The sequence below is a fragment of the Bos indicus genome, chromosome 14, assembly GCF_029378745.1.
Source record: "Bos indicus isolate NIAB-ARS_2022 breed Sahiwal x Tharparkar chromosome 14, NIAB-ARS_B.indTharparkar_mat_pri_1.0, whole genome shotgun sequence".
NCBI classification, from domain to species: domain Eukaryota; kingdom Metazoa; phylum Chordata; class Mammalia; order Artiodactyla; family Bovidae; genus Bos; species Bos indicus.
In genome coordinates this window covers 73,541,249-73,565,804 of record NC_091773.1, presented here as the reverse complement: position 1 = coordinate 73,565,804, position 24,556 = coordinate 73,541,249, and the positions used below count along the sequence as shown (strand labels likewise).

Genomic DNA, 24,556 nt, shown 5'->3' with positions numbered 1-24,556 from the left:
TGGAGGATGGGTGCCTCCACGGGACTGTGATAGATATATAGACACACGTGTAAAATTACATATTATGTCTGTTTATACACATATTTCTATTAACGTGACTCTCGCCACACCGCAGGGCCCAGCATGTTGGAAACAGGATAGGGCGGGGCAGGCCCAGGCAGCAACGGACTTTCTCCGCGCAACGGACTGGGAGGTCTGAGGCCAAGTCCAACCAGGGGACTGCTGGGGAGACGAAGAGGTACCTAGAAGCGGGGTATACCAGTCTGGAATCACCTACTTCAAGGCACTAGTAGTGGGAGATCGACCTCCTCAAGGGGCTGGGAAGCATCGGCGCGACGGTGTCCACGAGTAATGTGGGCAAGCCCGGGGCCCTGCACGCAGGAGGGGTGCCCGAGGGGAGCCATCACAGTACCCGGCACGGAGAGCGGGGAGAGACCTTAGTACTCGACTTCGTCTTGGGCCCTGCGCAGACGCTGGTGACCGAAGAAGGCCTGTTCTCCATGAAACACCGCACAGAATTTCCCGGATCCTTCCAGTCTCCGGGGAAGATTAGAAACTAACTGTTTAAAGGGCCGATGCACATCTGCTCCTTCCGCCCCAGGGAGACCCTGGCTCTGGGCTTGCACGGAGTGGAGCACGCTCTGCGTCTACTTCGCTCTCTTCGATACGGAGTTCAGCCTGCCTGGTCCCCAAGAGACTGCAGACCCCGGGCGGAAGGTGCCTGCGGGCCGCGGGGCCTTTGGCGGGTTTTCTGTTGGGTGAATGGGTGAATGAGTTCTGTGGATCAAGAAGACCCTTTGGACTTGATTCATGGCGCTTTGCAAACATTTATGGGGCTCCTCTTGCAAGTCTAAAAAACAGAACTAAAACAGCCCTGAGTACCGGTGCCTTTGAGTTTCTGCTTCGTTTGTGGTGAGTTTGGCGGTACTCCTGTGTCCTCAGGGGCCACGATTTAGCTTTGTAACTTTGTGGTAAGGTGTACCTTTTTGCTTAAACTAATTTAAGAGGGTATCAGTTACCAGCACCCAAAGAACCTTGGCCAACGCAAGAAAATAAGGAGAACAAAGGTGTATGGGAAAGTGACTAAACATTATTTTCTAACAGATAGCTAAAATGACTGAAATTATTTTCTAACAGATGGTTTACAAAGTTTGATCCTGCTTAATCTGAACAACAATCAGCTTACATGGATTCCTCAAGAAATTAGCAGGTAATTTTGTTATAATGAGAGATGGTTACTTTTTCCCTCTCCCCCTTCAGCTGCCGTGTCCCCCCACCCTGTTATTAGAACACTGTAGACTCAAGTCCTTGTGAGATTTATACATAGCAAAGAGCAATTGAAAGACTGAGGCAAGCCACTAAGTTTAAGCAGATGGTTCTTTAAACACTTCAGAGAAATGAGAAACCACATGATTTGGTAGTCTAAGTATAAAAGTGAGGGTTTGAAACAGTTCTAAAGTTGATTGTTACTGATTTCCTAACTGTGGGGTTCTTGGAGCTTGCTCTGCTATAGAAATGGGGACTTTACAGTAAAACATTTTCAGCTTGATGGAATAGGTAATGTGAAAATAATGGCTTTAAAATCAGTATGTCATTTTCAAAAAAAACAAACAAACCCACATTTTATTATCACATTTGCACGGAGGAGCTGCTGTTACAGGGGCTTTCTGGAGCCAACTGAGGGTCTTGTCCTTCTTCTGGCAGAACACCCTCTTGGGCTTTTCTTCTGACTGTTGGAGAGAGAAACCTTTAGGGTTACTTTGGAGACTCCTTATTGCCTCTTGAACAGAAACAGATGTATTACAACATAAAAACATCCAGATTTTTGAAGGAAGGATCCAAAACTATGAATGGTTCTCAACAAAAGGCCTTCTGCCTTACCTAAAGTTTATTCCAATTTACTTGCCTATACCTCTACCCAATGTATTTTTCCAAGATAGATTTTTACAGAAAAAGTAATGTGTTAAATAAAAGCACCTAGAAAAATATTTGAAGCTATCTCATTTCTGAAGAAAAGGAATATTTATAGTAATAAAATGCCAGTAGTTGTCTTCTTGCTTTTTCACTCATTGAGTTTATCAATTGATTTATATGTTGGTGATGTAATGAAAAAAATGACACTTTGGAAGATCTGGTGAATTAGGTTTAGGTCGTAACTTTGTGCAACTAGCCTTATGACGCTGGCCAAGTATTTTAACTGTCTTGGATCTTGGTTTTCTCATCTCTAAAGGAAGAATTTTGAGATGAACTTCAAAATTCTTGCAACTATAACATATTATGAGTTCACGATTCAGTAAGCTTAGCTCTTTTTGGAGAACAGAGTACAGTATTGTCTTTCATTAAATGTATTCTTAACTATTTTATGTGTTTTCTGATGTTATTGTAAATGGAATTTTGAAAATATTATTTTCCAGTTGTTTGTGGCTACAATATACACATAAAATAAATTTAAAATAGAGACTTTGTAGTCTGTGATCCTGCTTTTAGTTCTAGTAGGTTTGGATTTTTTTTGCATTATTTCTCTTTACTATTTTAATATTTAGAGTTTTGCCCATCTTTTTAATTTTGAAATACTCTTCTCCCATACCTTTAGAAATTACTTCTTAACCTGGTTTATCTATTTTTCTGCTCTTGCCTTCTCTGAGTGCCTTTTGGGAGGGGATCAGATGTTCATATTTCTCAAGAATCTTTCCAGTGGCTTCCTCTCTGTCTCTTTCTGCCCTTTGTTGTTGTTCTTTCTGTCAGTCTCGTCTATTCATATGGCTTCCACAATCGAGATCATAGAGTCTTTCCATATTTCTTTCACTCGCACCAACTATTATCCTAAGCTCCAGGCCCCATTTATAACTGCCTAGAAATGGCACCTCATTCTGTTATTACTTTAACACCTTTAGAGCATTATAAATCCTCATTCTTAGCTTTGCAAGAAGACATTTGAATCTTGACACTGTTTTCTGATAGTTAAGTTAGACAAGTTATTCACTGCTTCTGATCCTTCATTTTCCTTATTTCTGGATTAAATGTAATAATTCCAACCTTAAGGTTGTGCTGTTGATTAAATTTAATGCACAAGTACATAATTGGTGCTCAGTAATGCTTATTTTAGCTTCCCTGGTGGCTCAGAGAATAAAGCATCTGCCTGCAATGCGGGAGACCCAGGTTCGATCGCTGGGTCGGGAAGATCCCCTGGAGGAGGAAATGGCAGCCCACTCTAATGCCCTTGCCTGGAAAATCCCATGGACAGAGAAGCCTGGTGCAGGCTACAGTCCACGGGTTTGCAAAGAGTCAGACATGACTGAGTGACTTCACTTTTCACTTTCAATGCTTATTTCTTCTGGCTTCTTTATTCAAAATACACTTAATATTTTCTCAAGGAAAATATTACTCAAGGCAGATTTACTATGCCTCCTTGTTGCCCTAATTTTTTCAGGCCAAGTTCAAAATTTTGGTTCTTCCATAGTGCTTGTGAACCTCAGGTACTGTATCTGCAATTACAGGCTCAAATGTTAATCCTTTTCTCACTGTTGGTATCTGCTCTCCTTGTTCTGTGTCTCTGAGATCTCCTTCTAGACAATGATATATATAAGGGTAGAATTTGTGGTCAACCTGTCTTTGCATATTTCACAGCATCTAAATGGTACAGAATATATGATTTTTATCTAAATCTATCCCTATCTGTATCTATATCCATATGTGTGTATATGGCATTTGGCCTCTGGCTTCCTCTTCAGTATAAGGAAAGGAAAGTGAAGTCGCTCAGTGGTGTCCGACTCTTTGTGACCCCATGGACTGTAGCCTACCAGGCTCCTCTGTCCATGGGATTTTTCCAGGCAATAGTACTGGAGTGGATTGCCATTTCCTTCTCCAGGGGACCTTCCCAACCCAGCGATCGAACCCAGATGTCCCACATTGTAGACAGACACTTTATTGTCTGAGCTACCAGGGAAGTCCTCTTCAGTATAACTATTAATAAAGTATATGTACAAAGACTGAAGACAGAATTTTCTTTCTCTTAAATCTAGGTTGTGATTATATAAAATACTTTAAACATGAACCATCTGATCATAAAATATCTTTAAAAGTTAAATTACAGCAAAGGTTATTTTTTATCCTCTAATGATTCATTGTAGTTGTGAACACTTGACTGGAGAAAAGCTCAGATGAGCTACAAAAAATATGAATTGATACGTGGCTCTGATAAATGATATATGTACATATATGTACAATGGACTTCCTTATTCTTGTGAATTTCATTCATATATTTTGTTTATTTTTTAGATTAAAAAATCTTAGATGTTTGAGTATAAATCATAACCAGCTAGCCAGCATTCCTAGAGAACTTTGTTTCCTTGAGAATCTTTCTGAACTTCAACTTAACTACAATCAGCTTGTATGCATACCCAAAGAAATTAAGTTCTTGAAGAAGCTCCGGAAGCTTCTTCTGTCCAGGAACAACATTAAATCTTTGCCAGAGGTAAGCAAAAGATGGAACCAAATTTTCTTTTGTTGGTGAAGAACTCATTACACCATGATAGAGAGCAGTTATAGACTAGATTAGGGTGTCTGAATACAAGCCATCATTTGCTTTCCCTCTGATTATATATAATAAGTTCCCAAATCACTATGACAAAAAAAGATTATAACTTGGATTTTTCTTTTTTACAAAGCTAGGTATGCTAGACTTTGTAAATAAAAATACAAAATGCTTTAATTTGAATTTCAGACTACCAAAGAAGAATTCTTTTAGTATAAGTATGCTCCAAATATTGCATGGGACATACTTATACATTTAAAAAACTCTTATCTTTTTTGTCTGAAATTTAAATTTAAGTGAGTCTCCTGTATTTTTATCTGGCAACTTTGTATATAGCACAAATAATAAGTACTTTTTGATTTTGGAATATATGCTAGATATCTTCAATTTTTCCTTTATATCCACTGTCCATCCTTTTCCAACCTGCTTTTCTCTTCTGTGTCTGGGAGACTGAGAATGAGCATCAGTGAGCTCCTTTGTCCTCTGATTTCCTCTAGGATATGTCCAGTGAGAGGCAGTGTCAGGAGGTGAAAGGGCAGGAGAAGATTGAGTGCGTGCATGCGCACTTGCTCAGTCATGTCTGACTCCTTGTGACCCCATGGACTGTAGCCTGCCAGGCTCCTCCTTCCATGGGATTTTCCAGGCAAGGGTACTGGAGTGGGTTGCCATTTCCTCCACAAGGGATCTTCCTAACCCAGGGACCAAACCCTCATCTCCTGCGTAGGCAGGCAGCTTCTTTGCCACTGAGCCCCCTGGGAAGCCCTGGAGACTGAGTACCAGATGGTTTTCCCGTGGTGCTGTCTCTAGAAGGTTGCTGTGAGCTGCCTGCATGCCTCTCTGGAGGGTCATAGCAATGTCCTGTGATCATCAGAACATCGTCGTATGAACATTCTTACATTCCCTTGGCTCTTTAGACCTGTGGTGTTAAAGAACTGTCTGCTGTTCCTAGCTTTTGGGAACTTTGTAGGTTTAGGGAACTACTTTTCTTGGCTTAGGGAACCTTGTTGGTTTCCCTAAAGCCTGTCAAACTTTTATAAACAGTGACTTCATTAAACCCCCCCTCAATTTTTCCAGTTTGAGAGTACTGTTTCTTGTTAGGAACCTGTCAACAGATTTACCTTCCTTATTAGGCAAATTAGAATTAATTTGATAGGAGGAAAGGCATGGCATGCAGTAAACTGAGGGATAAAAATAGATTAATTCCTACTATTTCGCTTTTCTCTAAAGTAGATGTTTCTTTTAAAAATTCTTTGCACACTGTAATATGTAAAAATATACCAAGGTATAGGCTGTAAATAAGTATATTTCAAAAATTTATTCATATATTCCTTAAAATCCTACTTAGTATAAACAAGTAAAATATCTTGAAATTATAGAATAAACCTGTTAAAAGCATGTCTCTCTTATTTGAAGGAAAACAACAGCAGCAGCAACAGGATCATCATGAAGCATTATGTTATTTTGTGTTTATAACAACTTTATCATATATCTCTTATTAAACTAATTTTAGAATAAAGATCAGGGTGGTTATGTGACTCAAGCATAGTTTGCAAAGGTCAAGGAAGGATCTTAGATCCATGCCTGTCTAACGTAAAAGTCCATATTTCAAATCAATAGTCTTACTACAAATTTATAAACCCTGAAGCTTTTAAACTTTAAAAAAACTTGAATGCTAGTAAATCCTGTCCTGAATTATCATGCAAAGAATGCCTGTAATCATTTATATCCTTGTAAATTTAATATGATTCAGTCTATCATTGTTCTTTTTGGTCTGTATTATAAATGATAAGGCATTGCAGAAAATAGTCATTTGTTTTGATAATGAATGTACTGTGAATCATTTTCTGGTCTGTTGTAAATCATGTGTATGTCTGCACACATGTGTCTGAATGTATATGCCTATCCAGTCCTGTTGGGCATGTGGCTGGACTAATGGATTTCCTTTATAAGGAAAGGGTTGTGTCAGCTCAGTGCTACACAGGAAGTAGTTGTGAAGTAAGTGCCAGTGGAATTATGTCTGTTTTTTGTCTCCCAAAGATTCTTTCTGTTTTAATGATAGAAATGTCTACTAAATGCTCAGTATCTATTAAACCCTTTAGTAAGCACTTTCTGATTAATAATTTGTTTAATGCATTCAGTGTCCATATTGAAGGTCTGTTCAGTTCAGTTCAGTTGCTCAGTCGTGTCCGACTCCTTGTGACCACATGGACTGCAGTGCGCCAGGCCTCCCTGTCCATCACCAACTCCCGGAGTTTACTCAAACTCAAGTCCATTGAGTCGGTGATGCCATCCAACCATCTCATCCTCTGTGGTCCCCTTCTCCTCCTGCCTTCAATCTTTCCCAGCATCAGGGACTTTTCAAATGAGTCAGCTCTTCGCATCAGGTGGTCAAAGTATTGGAGTTTCAGCTTCAGCATCAGTCCTTCCAAAGAACACTCAGGACTGATTTCCTTTAGGAGTGACTGGTTGGATCTCCTAAGCTAAAGTACAAAGATTAAGAAATTTGCCCATAGATATATAGTAAGTGTCAGAGGTGAATTTGAACCTACAGATATTTACTACAGATAGTCTAGTTCTTGGCCACCGTGTTATGTTGCCCTGGAGTGGTCAGAGGAAATGGAGAATTCAGAGAATCTGGTGCTTCATTCGTTGTGATTTCCTTGGGGAGAGTACTGATCAGGTAATTAGGAAAGGTGATTAGCCTCATCAAGTTTAAACTTACAAGAGATGTTTATGATACTACATATTAGATTTGTTAAAGCTCTCTTTCTCTCTTTTGTTTCCTGACACAGGGACTTTGTAATCTTTTCAACCTGAGAATTCTAGACGTAGCTGGAAATGTTATTCAGATGTTTCCACCAGGAGTAAGTAGAGTCAACTTGTATTATAATTGAAAAATAATTTTGTTTATTGGGAATAGAAAAAACAGCGTCAGTCGCTCAGTCGTGTCTGACCCTTTGCAACCCCATGGACTGTAGCCTGAAAGGCTCCTCTGTCTCCCTTCTCCAGGAACTGAACCTGGGTCTCCCACATTGCAGGTAGATTCTTTACCGTCTGAGCCAGAGGAAATTCCCTGTGAAAAAGTAGGCAGCCAGTAAAACCTACGGTAATTGGAACCTTGAATTAATACAAATAACGGAAAGATTTGCTTTGTTCTAGAACTTTGGAACTTGTTCTCTTATTCCTTCGTTTTCTGTGCTTGCTGAACTTGTTTGAATTGAGTGAACTCTGATTGTTATCATAAATGTTTTAATATATTATCTATGGTTAAGTGTTTTTTTTAAAAAATCACATACTGTTTTTGGTCACTTCAGACTTTTTCAAAGTATTGCTTTCCAGAGCATAGATTTTTATCCCTTGCAGTTGAGAGTCCCTTAGACTGCAAGGAGATCAAACCAGTCAATCCTAAAGGAATCAGTCCTGAATATTCATTGGAAGGACTGATGCTGAAGCTGAAGCTCCAATACTTTGGCCACCTGATGTGAAGAACTGATTCATTAGAAAAGACCCTGATGCTGAGAGCTGGTGATGGGGAAGCCTGGTGTGCTGCAGTCCATGGGGTCACAAAGAGTCAGACACGACTGAGCGACTGAACTGAGTTCGTCCAAAGGAGATATTTATTAGTTGCTTTTAAGCCACGGACAATGAGGAATGCACTTTTTTTTACTTGGAGATGAATTTTGACTTTGCTTTAAGTAACTGGTCTTAGCAACTTGTAACTTTTCAGAAAGAAGCTATAGTTTTTCATGTTGGAGTGAATGTGTTTCCACTTCAAGGTAATTAGAAGCCCAACGATCCAGGAGGTATTCAATAAATAGTTGTTGATCCATCACTTTTTCTGATTAATCAATACAAAATTGAGATTATCGTCCTTTTTACCCTCTGAGTGATATTTAACAAAGCTTATCATTTTAACCATTTTTAAGTGTATAGTTGTAAGTCACTCTCTCTCTCTCTCTATATATATATATTCATGTTGGTGCAGCACCATTATCACCACCTATCTCCAGAAGTTTTCTATCCATTCCTCGCTCCCTCTAACCCCTGGCAACCAGCATTCTACTTCTTGTCTCTGAGAATTCGAGTACTCTGGGAATCTCATATAAATAAGATCGTACCATATTTGTCCTTTTATGACTGGCATATTTCACTTGGTATAATGTCTCCACAGTCCATCTATGTTATAGCTTGTGTCAGATTTTCTTTTTTATGGCTGAATAATACTCCATTGTATGTAATGTATATGCATTAAATGTATATATATTTTGTATTTTCATTCATCTGCCCACGGACAGTTGGATTGCTTGCTCTTTTTGGCTATTGAGAATAATGCTGCTGTGAATATAGACGTACAAATGTCTGCTCAAGTCCCTGCTTTCACTTCTTTTGGGCATATACCCCGCAGTGGAATTTCAGAGTCATATTCCATATTTTAATTTTTTTTTTAGGAATTGCCAAACTGTTTTCCAAAAACATGCAGTTTTGAATGTTTAATAAGCACTGGATGTTAATACTGACCCTGCAAATCCTACAGGATTTTATTTGTCCTGCTACACGATATTATCCATGTCTCGGTATGACTGTTCTTCTGCCCTATGTTACCTGCCTTGATTGCCAAAGCCGCCCATGTCTTCTCTGGCACCTCTGTGGTTCATATATACCACAAAATAGAAGAATACTTTTCAAGTTGGTCTTCTCAATAGACTGTAATCTTCCAAAGGAAAAGAGTACTCTTTTTTACCTTTATACCAGCAGAGTCTTGAATTTCAATCAAATGCATGTGTGCTAAGTCACTTCTGTCATGTCTGACTCTTTGTGACCCGGTGGACTATAGCCTGCCAGGCTCCTCTGTCCGTGGCGAGTCTCCAGGCAAGAATACTGGAGTGGGTTGCCATGCCCTTCTCCATGGGATCTTTCTGACCAAGGGATTGAACCCGTGTCTCTTATTATCTCCTGCATCGACAGGTGGACCACTAGACTACCTGGGAAGCCCTTGAATTGAATAAATATTTGTTAAACATATAAATAAAAATAATTTTCTTTAACTATATTCAGTATTTGACTTAGTAATACCATGAATTCAAAGTTCCTTCTATAGTGATACTGTAGTTACAATTTTGCTGTTTTAATAAAACACCAGCCCATTAATGTAGGGTAATTGTGAAAGAATATGACTTAGTGTTGCATTTGGAGCACCTATTTCAGAATTTTTTGGGCGCATTGAAGTAAAATATTCTGTGAATTCATCTGAGGTTTGGTCCAACTAGTCCAAATGAATAGAATTTTCCACATTTGATAGATAAGGCCACTATTGTGGTAAATGATGAACACAGAGGAGGAACCAACCCTAGGCCATTCAGGTATGACCTAAGTCAAGTCCCTTATGGTTATTCAGAGAGTGTGACATAGATTCAGCCTGATAGAGTGTTTGAAGAACTATGGATGGCGGTTTATAACATTGTACAGGATGCGATGATTGAAACCATCCCCAAGAAAAAGAAATGCAAGAAGGCAAAATGTTTGTCTGAGGAGGCATTACAAAGAGCTGAGAAAAGAAGTGAAAGGCAATGGAGAAAGGGAAAGATACACTCAACTGAATGCAGAGTTACAAAGAATAGCAAGGTGAGATGAGAAAACCTTGAGTGACTAATGCAAAGAAATAGAGGAAAACAATAGAATGGGAAAGACTAGAAGTCTCTGCAGAAAATTAGAGATATCAAGGGAAGATTTCATACAAAAATGGGCATAATAAAAGACAGAAATGGCATGGGCCTAACAGAAGCAGAAGAGATTAAAAAGAGGTGGCAAGAATACACAGAACAACTGTAAAAAATGTCTTAATGACCAGATAACCATGATGGTGTAGTCACTCACCTAGAGCCAGACATCCTGGAGTGCGAAGTCCGGTGGGCCTTAGGAAGCATTACTATGAACAAAACTAGCAGAGGTGATGGAATTCCAGTGGAGCTATTTCACATCTTAAAAGATGCGATTGAAGTGCTACACTCAGTATGCCAGCTAGTTTAAAAACTCAGCAGTGGCTGTAGGACTGGAAAAGTTTAGTTTTCTTTCCAATCGCAAAGAAGGATAATGCCAAAGAATGTTCAGACTACCATACAACTGAGCTCATTTCACATGCTAGCAAAGTAATACTTAAAATCCTTCAACCTAGGCTTCAACAGTATGTGAACCAAAAACTTCCAGATGTACTAGCTGGATTTAGAAAAGGCAGAGGAACCTGAGATCAAGTCGCCAATATCTGTTGGATCATAGAAAAAGCAAGAGAGTTCCAGAAAAACATCTGCCTCTGCTTCATTGATTATAATAAAGCCTTTGTGTGGATCACAGTAAACAGTGGAAAATTTTTAAAGATATGGGAATACCAGACCACTTTACAGGCCTCCTGTGAAACCTGTGTGCAGGTCAAGAAGCAACAGTTAGAACAGGACATGGAACAAAGGACTGGTTCAAAATTGAGAAAGGAGTATGTCCAGGCTGTGTATTGTCACCCTGTTTATTTTAACTATATGCAGAGTACATCATGTCAAATTCTGAGCTGGATGCAGCTCAGGCTGGAATCAAGATTGCCAGGGGAAATATCATTAACCTCAGATATGCATATGACACGACCCTTATGGCTGAAAGTGAAGAGGAACTAAAGAGCCTCTTGATGAGGGTGAAAGAGGAGAGTGAAAAAGCTGGCTAAAGACAACATTTATGAAGACCATGGTATCCATTCCCATCACTTCATGGCAAATAGATGGGGAAAAATAGAAACAGAGACAGGCTATTTTCTTGGGCTCCAGTATCACTGTGGACAATGACTGCAGCCATGAAATTAAAAGACACTTGTTCCTTGGAAGAAAAACTATGATAAACCTAGATAGCATATTAAAAAGCAGAGACATCATTTTGCCAACAAAGGTCTGTATAGTCAAAGCTATGGTTTTTCCAGTAGTCATGTATGGATTTGAGAGTTGGATCATAAAGAAGGCTGAGTTCTGAAGAATTGATGCTTTTAAACGGTGGTACTGGAGAAGACTCTTGAGAGTTGCTTGGACAGTAAGGAGATCAAACCAGTCAATCCTAAAGGAAGTCAGCCCTGAATATTCATTGGAGGGACTGATGCTAAAGCTGAAGCTCCAATACTTTGGCCACCTGATGTAAAGAGCCAACATGTTGGAAACGACCTAATGCTGGGAGAGACTGAGAAGAGGGTGACAAAGGATAATATAATAGGATGGTATCACTGACTCAATGAACATGAGTTCAAACAAACTCTGGGAGATGGTGAAGGATAGGGAAGCTTGGCATCCTGCAGTCCGTGGGGTCACAAAGAGTCAGACACGACTTAGCGACTGAACAACAGTATGGTCCTATTACCATTTTCTTAATTGTTTTGGGTTTATTTTGTGTAGGTCTTTTCCTTCTTTTGTGTTTTGCGCCTTGAGAAGTTCCTTTAGTATTTGTTACAAAGCTGTTTTTGGTGGTGCTGAATTCTCTTAACTTTTGCTTGTCTGGAAAGCTTTCGATTTCTCCATCAAATCTGAATTGAGAGTCTTGCTGGGTAGAGTATTCTTGGTAGTAAGTTCTTCCTTTTCATCACTTTAAATATATCATGCCATTCCCTTTTGGCTTCTAGAGTTTCTGTTGAAAAATCAACTGATAATCTTATGGGAGTTCATTTGTATGTTATTTGTCCTTTTGTCCTTGTTTTTTATATTTTATCTTTGTCTTTAATTTTCATCATTTTGATTACTATGTGTCTTGGTGCATTCCTCCTTGGGTTTATCTTGCCTGGGACTTTCTGTGCTTCCTGGACTTGGTTGACTATTTTACCATGTTAGGAAAGTTTTCAGCTATTATTTCTTCAAATATTTTCTCAAGTCCTTTCTCTCTCTTTTGGGATCCCTATAATGTGAACATTGGTATTTATAATGTTGTCCCAGAGTTCTCTGAGGCAGTCTTCATTTTTTTCATTCTTCTTTCTATATTCTGTTCTGTGGCAGTGATTTCCACCATTCTATCCTCCAGGTACATATCTGTTCTTCTGCATCACTTATTCTGCTATTGATTCCTTCTCGTGTATTCTTCATCTGTGTTTGTTTGTTCTTTAGTTCTAGGTCTTTGGAGGACATTTCTTGTATCTTCTCAATCTTTGCCTCCATTCTTTTTCTGAGATTCTGGATCATCTTCGCTGTCATTTTTCTGAATTATTTTTCTAGAAGGTTGCCTATCTCCACTTCATTCGTTTTCTGGGGTTTTATCTTGTCCTTTCATCTGGGACAAAACCCTCCACTTTTTCATCCTGGTTAACTTTCTGTAATGTGTTTTTGGTTCTCGCTGCTGAGGGATTGTGGTTCTTGCTTCTCTGTCTGCCTTCTGGTGGATGAAGCTAAGAGACTTGTATAAGCTTCCTGATGGAAGGGACTGGTGGTGGGAAAAACGGAGTCTTGCTCTGGTGGGCAGAGCCTGCTGAGTAAAACTTTAATCCAATTCTCCACTGATGGGTGTGGTTGCACTCACTCTCTGTTAGTTGTTTGCCTCTGTTAGAGACAACCCGGCCCTGGGGTCTGCTGGCTCTCTGGTAGGGTTAATGGTGACCTCCAAGAGGACTTATGCCAAGGGGCCCCTTCTAGGCCTGCTGCCGCCAGTGCCCTCACCCCCACAGCGAGCCCCTGCGGACCCACACCTCCACAGGAGACCCTCCAACGCTGGCAAGTAGGTCTGGTTCAGTCTTCTGTAGGGTCATGACTCCCTTCCCCTGGGTCTTAGTGCACACAAGATTTCGTTTGCCGCCTCCAGGAGTCGAGTCTGTTTCCCCTTGTCCTGTGGACGTCCTGTAATCAAATTCCATGGGCCTTGAAGATCAGATTCCCTGGGGATTCCCAGTATCTTGGCTGGATCCCCAGGCTGGGAAGTCTGACATGAGGCTCAGAACCTTCACAGCAGTGGGAGAACTTCTTTGGTATTTACTATTCTCCAGATAGTGGATTGCCTACCCAGCAGGTATGGGATTTGATTTTATCATGTTTGCACCCCTCTTACCATCTCATTGTTGCTTCTTCTTTGTCTTTGGATGTGGGGTACCTTTTTTTCATGGCTTTCAGCATCCTCCTGTTGATGGTTGTTCAATAGCTAGTTGTGATTTGGTGCTCTGATTATAATGACATATCAGATCTATATTTTGAAAAGATCATATTTATGAAGTGTGGAGTACACAACGGAAGGGTTGACAAAGGGAACTGGGTGGACATCTGGTAGACTTTTGCTGAAGCGAAGTAAATGATAGTAAGTTGGTCTAAGGTGGTGACAATTGGGATAGAAGTATCTGAACAAATTCAAGAGACATTTAAGAGCTAAATTTAGAAATGGTGATGAGCTAGTGAGCTTTCTATAGAGTAATATAGAAGACACAGGAAAAATACCAACTTCAGGAGGGCAGATCCTGAGTTCAGTCTTGGATAGAGTGAGTTTAACATATATTTATGATACCCAAGTGAAGATTTTGAGTAGGCAGTTGGCTGTAGGGTGTGGAACCTGAGTCATCTGCATAGAGGTTTCACTGAAGTCATGGATATGGTTCAGATTGCCTAGGGAAAAAATAAAGTGAAAAGAGAATGTACTAGGCTTAGGGGAGAACTATTTCATTGTTAAGCAAAAAAGATGAGCCAGCAAAGAAAACATGGAGTTGTATTGACTAGCATGTTGACTAGAGGAGAATTTCTGGCAACCACTGAGGGCGTGTTGGAAGTCGGTGAAGATGAGTTTATTGTGATTCTTGCATCCCTAAGGTATAACTGCAAATAGCACTTTTTTACTTTGGTGCAGAGACAGGGAAAGCTGATGGTAGGGGTGATCTCTATACATAGATAGTGATAAGGCAGAGTACCTGAGTATTATGTGTGTAATGTAACTTGTCATACATTGTTCAATATAGGAAGGTTTTTAAAATTTTAAATAATTCTGAGAAAATTATATATACATATTTGCTCCCATTTCAAATATTTTTGGATGACATAGTCCCAATACTTAAAATCTTACTCTTTTCACAAATAACTGTTAGCATATTTATCATTTCCAATTCTTGCTAAAGGGTAACCCTGTGAGCTTTGAGATGGTCTAAAGGGCATGTGGTTATTTGCCATCACTTACTTATCAGTTCTGTTTTTGAGTTCATATGAAATTTCAGCCTCCATTCTCCTCATTTACACTAACAAATGTCTTCCTAAATTAGCCCCCTTCTGATCTCCCCCATTACTTAAGACTGGTATGAAGCAAATGCTGAACTTACACATTGTCCGTAGGACTGGGGCTTTTCAGAATGCTTGTAACAATTGAACAAGTCTAGAGAAGAAGGCCCTCGCAAATCTTGAGTACCCAGGGAGAGCTGTATGTGATTGATTATTTATTGGGCCTCAACTGTGTACTAGGTACTATTTAGAGCTTACGTTAAATAGTCACTTACAACGCAGCTCTTAAAAAGACCAAAACCTGGTAAATGAAGAGACTTTTCAACAGTGATTGCCTCATAGTATTTACAGGTGGTATGATTAATTTGGGAGTTCCCAGGTGGTTCTAGTGGTAGAGAAGCCACTTCTCAATGCACCAGATGTAAGAGACCTGGGTTCAATCTCTGGGTTGGGAAGATCCTCTGGAGAAGGGAATGGCAACCCACTCCATTATTCTTGCCAAGAGAGTCCCATGGATAGAGGAGCTTGGTAGGCTACAGTCCATGAGGTCGCAAAGAGTCAGACATGACAAAAGTGACTTTGCATGATTCATATATGACTTATATGATTAATTTACATGTAAGGCCTAAGGAGATATGGGAATATTTGGTAGAAGTTGCAAAAACTGAAAGTGAAAATGTTAGTAGCTCAGTTGTGTCTGACTGTTTGCAACCCCATGGACTGTAGCCCATCAGGCTCCTCTATTCATGGGACTCTCTTGGCAAGAACACTGGAGTGGGTTCCATTCCGTTCTCCAGGGGATCTTCCCGACCCAGGGATCAAACCCGGGTTGCTCACCTTGCAGGCAGGTTCTTTACCATCTGAGTCACAAGGAAAGTCAAAATGCTTATGGGGTGATATTTTAGTCATGAAGTGAAGATCCAGGAGTGTGTTGAGTAGTGGGCACAGCACAAGCGATAATTATAAGACACTGGCCTTTTCTGAGACCCTAAGTTCTACAGGATGGCTGTTTTATAAGGGTAACAGTAGAGCCTACCAGGATATATGGTTGTTAAAACAGGCCAAGGAGAACCAAATATGATATACTAGGACTTGTGAATTTATCCTATGGACATAAGGGAACCTTGATAATTTTAAGCAAGGATGTATTATGAATAAGTTCTCATTTTAAAAGACTACTTTGGGAGCAAAAGCTTGCAATATATGAACTGTTGCAGTAGTTCATATAAGATGAGGGCCTTAATCAAACCAGAGAGATTAGTGGCGGGGGCAGGGAGCAGGAAAAAGGATGGTGCAGAGGTGCTGAGGAGGTGGGTGGGATGGGGGATGGAAAGAAAGGATAAATTCCAGAAGTTTTAAGAAGGTGGAATTGATAGAACAGGAGGTTGATGACAGAAGATTTGATGTGGGTAATAAGGAAAAGGAATGAAGAAAATATGGGAGAAATGGATTCGATTCTTGAATGTTAGAATTTATGGTGACTGTGGGACTCCCATCTGGAGATGTCCAGGAGACAGCCAAATATTTGAGAATAAATATTACTCAAGTTGTTTTAAAAATGTGGTCAACATAGTCAACTTAGGCTCAAAGTCCCTGGATTCCTTGACTTTGATGATGTTTTCAGGTCTTCACTTTACGGTCCCATCATGTCTGTTCAGCTGCTCTCAGTATGAAGAATTAAAGTCCAGTTTGGCAGGCTGACCTCTGTTTCTCCCACGGTCCAGTTCTCTTGTTGCTTTATCGCGGTATCTTTCCTTTGAGATCACTGAGACTTCATGTCTCTCCACGCTTCCTTTTACTTTCAGTCCCTCAAAACTTTGTACTGTTATTTCTTTTTCTGTCTGGTCCAAACGCCAAAGAACCCAGTCCAGTTCGCTTATGTCTTAGTACGTATGAGCTCATTCCCTGCTTTCTGGTATATCCTTCTGCAGATTCTTAATGCATCTGGACTGCTGGGTGCCAAAGGAGCACACAGTCTATGGACAGGGACTGCTCCACATGTGTGGATTCCAGTGGGTCCCTCAACACCCCTGTATAATATTTTTGCTTGTACCACGTCAGGTTCCTTTTCTAAAACCTACAGCATATCCCATACTTTTCCATACTTTTCCCACCTTTTTCAAGGCTTCTCCCACATTAGCAACTTGCTAATAACTTCATAACTCAGTTAGCAGATGGTCTATTCTCTATTCCAAAGGAAAAATTGAAGGGATCACGTCTGACTCCTTCACATCCAATTCCACACCTTCAAATTTATTCATGTCTGCATCTTTTCTTCTAGCCATAGAGACAGGATAATTGAAAGATGTTAATATTCAAAGGTCTTTGTGTGTCCTTCACCTGAGCATTACTCTTTCAATTATTCTTTCTCCTCTAAATTAATCTCTCTGTGTTGGTACTTCTACATGATCAAGTCTTCTTTAGATTAAAAAAATAAAACCCCTCATTTGAACCTTCATTTTCCTCCAGCTGCAAATCCCCTTTCTAGATAAGAGGGTCAGTGAATGTTTATGACCTTGTACCTCTAAACCAGGGTTTTCTCAACATCAACACCACTTTGGGGCCTGATAATTCTTTGTTGCGGGGGCTGCTGTGTGTATTATAGGATGTTTCTCAGCATCCCTAATATTTACTACATAGATGCCAGTAATACTGCCCCTCCCCCACTTGTAACAATGAAAAATATCTGTAGACCCTTGAGGGGGAGGGGAGGAACAAAATTGTTCCAGTTGAGATTAAAGTCATGACAGTGTTTGTTTAAGCAGGCCTATGCACAGAGCCTCTGAACAGCTATAATGATATTTTATTAGCAGGAGAGATTGTGCTATTGGAGTGATGATACTAGCAAAGAATATTGTTGTCTTAAAAAGTTAGACTGACAGGAAGGGCTTCTCAGCTGGCGCTAGTGGTAAAAAACCCGCCTTCCAATGCAGGTAGACATAAGAGACACAGGTTTGATCCCTGAGTTAGGAAGATACCCCGGAGGAGGGCAAGGCAACTTATTCTTGCCTGGAGAGTCCCATGGACAGAGGAGCTGACAGACTGCAGTCCATAGGGTCGAACAGAGTCAGGCACTGCTGAAGTGACTAGCACGCATGCACTGACAGCAAACCCAGTAGTGCATGTAGAAACAGGGTATTAAAAAGTGCTGCTCTGGGGAATATTCAGAGTGGACACCGAGACATTGTGTGACTTCAGATTGCTGAAATTTACCTGCTACAAAACACATGCTAATGACTTTCATTATTATTTTCCTTTCATTAATTTCTTTCTGATATATTATGTGTAGTAAGTTAGCAAGCTGGATAACTCATTACCATGTTTAATGGAAGAATAATTACAGGATTTGAAGGAAGAAAAAAATGATCCCTAAAGAAAAATATATGCTCTTTGGACCATGGTCAGCTTTGAAATGAGGTTCACATCTGTTAATGCTTTTGAATATCCCAAGATATTCATTTGTATCAGTTTTTTATAAAAAGACTGAGTTTAAGTATAAATAATAGAATGTTATTCTCCAGGACCAGAAGGAAGAAAGGGTGATTCCATTAAACACAGAAGTGCTCTTTTCATTTTAGCACACCCAGCACTTACCTGAGACTACCATTGGATTCAACTCTCTGGGTTCTCCTTGTTGATGGATACCAGAGGAAACTGAATTAAGAAAGACAGAATGTCTAAATGTGATTCCAATGAGGTCTTGAACCCTGTATTTTATTTTAAAATCTTGTCTATGTTGTAGAAATTTCATGAGAATTTTGGGACCTGATGACATGCTGCCCTGGAGAGATGTATTAAAATCAATTATTTTTTTAAGCCCTGGGCTGAAACCAAGGAAGTATCTCTACTTCTTTCATAAGTGTGAAGTGCAGTGATGTAATGGCATTGCTCATCCTGGCTCACTCCTACCGTGGCTGGAATCAGCCCTTGTAGGACTATTGACACCTTTGAATGAAAACATGCCACAAATCAGAGCTTTTTTTTCCTTTCCAAAGAGCCATTTTATCTGCACACCACTGAAGACAGGTATTATTTTCCCTATTTCACAGTTGAATCTAAGGCTCAGAAAAGTAAATCCCTAAATTAGTTTAATTTTGAAAACCACATAAGTTCTTGGGAATCAAAGCATAATATTAATATAAGAGAATTCCCTATTTTTCTATGCAAAGGGTAGAATCCAGCTGAATTTTGGTTTTCTTCAAAGAAGAGTTAATACCCTTGTGAATTGTACATTTTCTTTTTTATTTTCATTGTGCACAACAGGTAAATCAACTGTACTTCAATAAAATGAGAATTTTTTGATATTTCTCTATTCCCCTTACCTTCCTTCCTGATCATAAATAAATGAATCATAAGACAGTATGTGATATCTAGATGTTGGTGTGTATTAGAGTGTTATTTTACATCATGCATGAGTGCGTGCTGAGTCGCTTCAGTCGTGTCTGACTCTGTGCAATCCAATGGACTGTAGCCCTCCAGGCTCCCCTGTCCATGAGGATTCTCCAGGTAAGAATACTGGAGTGGGTTGCTACGCGCACCTCCAGGGGTTTTTCATCATACTTGGTTCCTAACAAACATATTAGTTGCAAACTGTACCCAGCATTTGATTAATTAACCCTTACTCTATTAGTAAGCAGCTCTATGATCCTGAACAAGCTTTCTCAGCTGTCTAGTTTGGGGGATGCCACCAATGACCTCTAAAGTCATTGCCACCCTTGGTAACATGAAGATCCTTATGCTTTTAATAACTTGAGTATGCCTTGCTATTAAAATACTAATGTGGAATATAGATCTTAAATAAAGTAATATTTTTTAAAAATATAAATATTTAACTATTTTAAATTTTAAAGTAGACTTTTTAAAAAGTCTAGTTTTGTTGATGATGAAGGCTCCGAAGTGAAGTTTATTTTGTTGTGTAATGAAGTTTTTATTTTGTTTTTGAAAGTTTCAAGATTTGAAGCTGAGGGAGTTCTACTGTGAGGGAAACCCGCTGTTCCTGAAGCAGCCAGTTAGTGCTATAAAACAGGAGGACGTCTGGAGTTTACAGGTGAAACCTTATGTCATTCACACAGGTCTTCGAGCTAAAGCCATGATTTAAGTTTTAAAGAGTTTTCTTCTAAAGGATTCTTACCAAGCCAGCAAATGATTAATACAACCATAATCCATTGGCATTGTGGAGCCTAGTCATAATCTTTTTGACTTGCTTGCAGAATCCAATGTGATCCTTCCTGATTTCCAGAGTGACCACATTCAGAGACATTTTAAACATTTTGTTGGATCAAAAGAGAGGAATTTGTGTTCGCTTTAGCATCCACATATTTTTTCAGTATTATCTAAAGATATATTTGATTTATTCTTACTGGGGTCTTTTGCCTCTTCCATCCCCTTGTCATTTATCCCCATTCCTAGGGGATGAAAGAATATGATCCAGAAATTGTGTTCCCTTTAGTCAAACAAGTTGATGATATTAAAAGAAGGAATAGGGAAGTATATTAGAGGACTGGCTGTGTATGTCTTTTGGTGATAGACACATCGAAGATTACAGATTTTACCACATTTGAGTATGAGTCTCTGCTGTGAATGTGGATTTCGCAGGTCCTTTTAGCTGAACATGCAGAATTGTCTTAAAACTTTCAAGTATTGGGAAGGGTTCAAGTTTCCTGACTACAGGAAACAACCAACATTGTTTAATGGTTTAGTTTTTTTAAAAAAATAACTTTTCCCTTATTGAACAAGTAATATATGTTTAATACAGAAAACTAGAAAATATAGATGAGCGAGGAAGAAAATATTAGTTATAATGCCATGTGTGTTAGTCACTCAGTTGTGTCCAACTCTTTGCGATACTGTGGACTGTAGCCTGCCAAGCTCCTCTGTCCATGAAATTCTCCAGGCAAGAGTACTGGAGTGTATTGACATTTCCTTCTCCAGGGGATCTTTCCAACCCAGGAATTGATCTGGGGTCTCCTGCATTGCAGGCAGATTCTTTACCATCTGAGCCACCAGTTGAAAAATTATTTTAAAAGTAATACAAGCTTATTTAGAGAAATCAGAGAAAAGGCAATAAAAATTGATAAAAAATACTCAAAAATCCAGTGTGCAGAGATACAATCACTGTTCTGACATTTATTTTGCTAGAACTTTTCAAAAATCCAGAAGTTTTTGATATCAAAGCTTTGTTCAAGCTGTGTACTATTTAGATACTTCATTTTTTACTCAAAATACTGTGAATATTTTTCCAGTCAGTAAAAAATAAATCCATGACATCTCTTTTGATGATTACATAATAATATACTGGTATACGATTATACCAGAATATTTTAAACTACTTTCCTACTGTTGGCTGTTTAGATATTAAAAATCTTATAACTTTTTGGCCTTTATAAACAAGGCTATCCTCTTCTCATGTCCATATTATCCCTGTGAATGAAATCACTAAGCCAAAGGACTTTCATCTTTTCAAGGCTGATTAACTCTTTTCCAATTCTCTTCCAGAGACTCAGTCTATATTTCCATAAACAGTATTATTTCCCTCTCCTATGTGAATAAAAACTTATTTGAAGTTTAATTATAAATGATTTTAAAATTGAAGTATTAAATTTAATTCCTCATGCCCTAATTGTTCTCCTTGAATCAAACATTTCAGAACAATGGTAATAAAATAATATTAATAGTAATAATAAAAATATTAATAGACAACTAATACTTATTATGTTTACCATGGGCAAGGCATTGTTCCAAGCACTTAATGGAAATGAACTAATTTAGTCCTCCATTAACTCTCAAAAAGAAGACACCATTATTATTCCTCTTTTATAGATAAATTGAGCCTTGGAGAAGGTAAATCACTTGTCCAAGTTCACAGGTCTAGTAAGTTTTCGAATGCTGATGCCGTTCTAAGCAGTTGGCCTCCAGACTCCATGCTGCAGTATTGCCTCAGAAAGGGGCTGCCAGAAGTGAGGGAAAGGGAAACAAAGGTAGTCTCTTGTTGGAAGAAATTCTGGTCTGTGGAGGGGACTGGATAAACAGTTAGCCCGAGGTGGCAGGGCTATTACAGGGAGCTTGAGAGCAAGAGTGCTGCTTTGAGTCTGGGGCCCACGTGCAGGGTGAGAGAACAGCTCTTCCCTCAGTTTCAAAGCTTTAAGGACCCAGAAGCACAACAGTTTGGGTGTTTTGTTTATTTAGTAGGAGCGATGACTTTTACTTATATAAATGATTGGTTGTTTTTGAGAGTATCTCTAAGAATTTTTCTTAGAAAGGTGACAAATTTACTATAATTTTATATTTATACTTAAGTAAAAGTCATTTCTACTGGATATTTGGTTACCATTATAACATTACTGATTAAACTACTTGGACTTTCAAAAACTATAAGGATTTGTTTCAGGATATTCCTTGGTTAAGATTTTTAAAGACTTTTCCTTACCTCGGAGATATGTGAACTAAAATTTAATATTGATAACTATATTATAACAATATACTAACCAGAGTATACTCTGTCAGCAGATGCTAGACAGAGTTTTACCTGTATTATATAATTTAATTCTCTGAACTCTGTGTGGTGGGGTTGGAAACAAAATTCCTATTTTGTAGGTGAGGTATTCCAGATCAGAGAACTTAAGGACTTGTCAAATAGGGTCACACTAGTAAGTCATAGTAGAGAAGGCAATGGCACCCCACTCCAGTACTCTTGCCTGGAAAATCCAATGGACAGAGGAGCCTGGTGGGCTGCAGTCCATGGGGTTGCTAAGAGTTGGATACGACTGAGCGACTTCACTTTCACTTTTCACTTTCATGCATTGGAGAAGGAAATGGCAACCCGCTCCAGTGTTCTTGCCTGGAGAATCCCAGGGACGGGGGAGCCTGGTGGGCTGCCGTCTATGGGGTCGCACAGAGTCGGACATGACTGAAGCGACTTAGCAGTAGCAGCAGCAGTAAGTCATAGAGCTACACGATTTGCACTTATCTATATATCTGACTCTGACTCAGTATGTTTGCTCTTGATGCTGTGTTTTAGTGCCTGTCATACAGCAACAACTGATCATACAGCAGTTCCAAAGTTCATCATTCCTTCTGATTCACATTTGTTTCTATGTTTTATGATTTTTAATATTTATATATAAATATATGTAAGGATAACCTTATGATTCAAATCAAATCAACATGTATAAGGAAAACTAAAAGAAACACCTTAAACTAATTTTAATCTATGATTGTTTAAACATAGAAATAATCTCTGACCTACATATAGTTAGCTAACAAATATTCTAACAGAATAGCATATAAGCTATTCAAAAGGGATAATTTATTTTTCTATAAACGATTTCTTGACTTTTAAATAACACTGAGGTTAAGCCATCATTAAGTAGTATATTCTGAAAAACTGCATTGCGTGTGTCTTCATGGTACAAATTTCCTAAAATTTACTATTGGTCATGCCAAAAGTATCTTATTATTTATGTGTTTGTGTGTGTTTCTTCAAATAATAACTTTACATTTCAATGATATATGTTAGTCTTCCAAGAAGGAAATGGCAACCCACTCCAGTGTTCTTGCCTGGAGAATCCCGTGGACGGAGAGGCCTGGTAGGCTGCAGTCCATGGGGTCGCACAGAGTCGGACACAACTGAAGCGACTTAGCAGCAGCAGCAGTCTTCCAAAGCAACACATTGGCAGCAAGTAGGAGAAAGATATAAATAATGGGTAATGTAAGAGTTGTGCAACAATTCCAAGTGCAACAAACATGATTGGTTCCAGAAATCATAAATGGAAAATGGCAGCTGTGTGAATTGTTGTTGTTCAGTCGCTAAGTCATGTCCGACTTTTTGTGACCCCATGAACTGTAACCCGTCAGGTTCCTCTGTCCTCTGAAATCTCCCAGAGTTTGCTCAAATTCATGTCCATTGAGTCGGTATCTAGCCATCTCATCCTTTGCTGCCCGCTTCTTCTTTTGCCTTCAATCTCTCCCCATCATCAGTGTCTTTTTCATGGGACCTATTCATTGGTCCCGTGTATTTCAGCAGACTCTTCTACTGTCTGCTATTTTGGGTTTGAATTCTTCTCTATTTTCTGTGGCTTTATAGTGAAACTAGCCATTGAATTCTGGTAGCTAAAACTTACCTCTAAAATCACCATTTCATTCAGAATCACAAGCTATGTTCTGTGTAATTAATTAGAGGGAAGCGATAATATTCATTGAATTTAGAAGTCCTGTAATATTAGTGTGAAAGGGCAGTTTTTCAGAAAGGATGACTTCATCATGTAACCATCCCAGAGAATAAGCTGAAGTGTGTAGGAGGTTATGCTGCTGAAGGATCAGGCAGTTAAGGAACCCATGCTCAGGGCTGTTTCTGTACAGAGGCAGTGTTCCCAGATGTTTGCTGAGTGCAAGGGATAGAGTAATAAGGAACAGGGAGACAGAGATTTATAGGATTTGTTATTATTTTTAAAGATTTTAATTGGGATAGATGAGTGAAAGGTTATGTTTGTATGTGTATATTTATGTATGTATGTTTGTATTTCCACACAGACTATCTTAATACCACTGAGAAATCTTTCACTTTGGCCAAAAAAAGGTCTTATACACTATTAAAAATTCATGCAGTGTTTTTGTAAAATTTACATAGAACTTCATGCTCTTGGCACAAGAGAGGCATTTAGTGGAATGAATCACATGTTTATTTTGTTTGCTTGGTCAGTGGAGATATATATGTATTTTATAATTTTTTATTTTAAGATGGTGATATTGTCATAGTGACCATCCTCACCACCTATTCTATTGTTTAGTAATGGTATTATCTAAAGTGTAGTTTCTGTATGTATTTATGTGG

The 24,556-nt window shown here is 39.0% G+C and overlaps 1 protein-coding gene across 2 annotated transcripts in view; it reads left to right on the top strand.

The window, feature by feature from the left end:
• The window catches only part of LRRC69 (leucine rich repeat containing 69), a 95,474-nt gene that overhangs the window by 40,946 nt on the left and 29,972 nt on the right, over positions 1-24,556 (top strand). For both annotated transcript variants that reach the window (XM_070802930.1, XM_019973815.2), the window contains exons 3-6: positions 1,138-1,210; positions 4,279-4,474; positions 7,327-7,398; positions 19,673-19,774. In XM_070802930.1, coding sequence (XP_070659031.1) covers positions 1,138-1,210; positions 4,279-4,474; positions 7,327-7,398; positions 19,673-19,774 — 443 coding nt within the window. The remainder of the gene's footprint in view (positions 1-1,137; positions 1,211-4,278; positions 4,475-7,326; positions 7,399-19,672; positions 19,775-24,556) is intronic.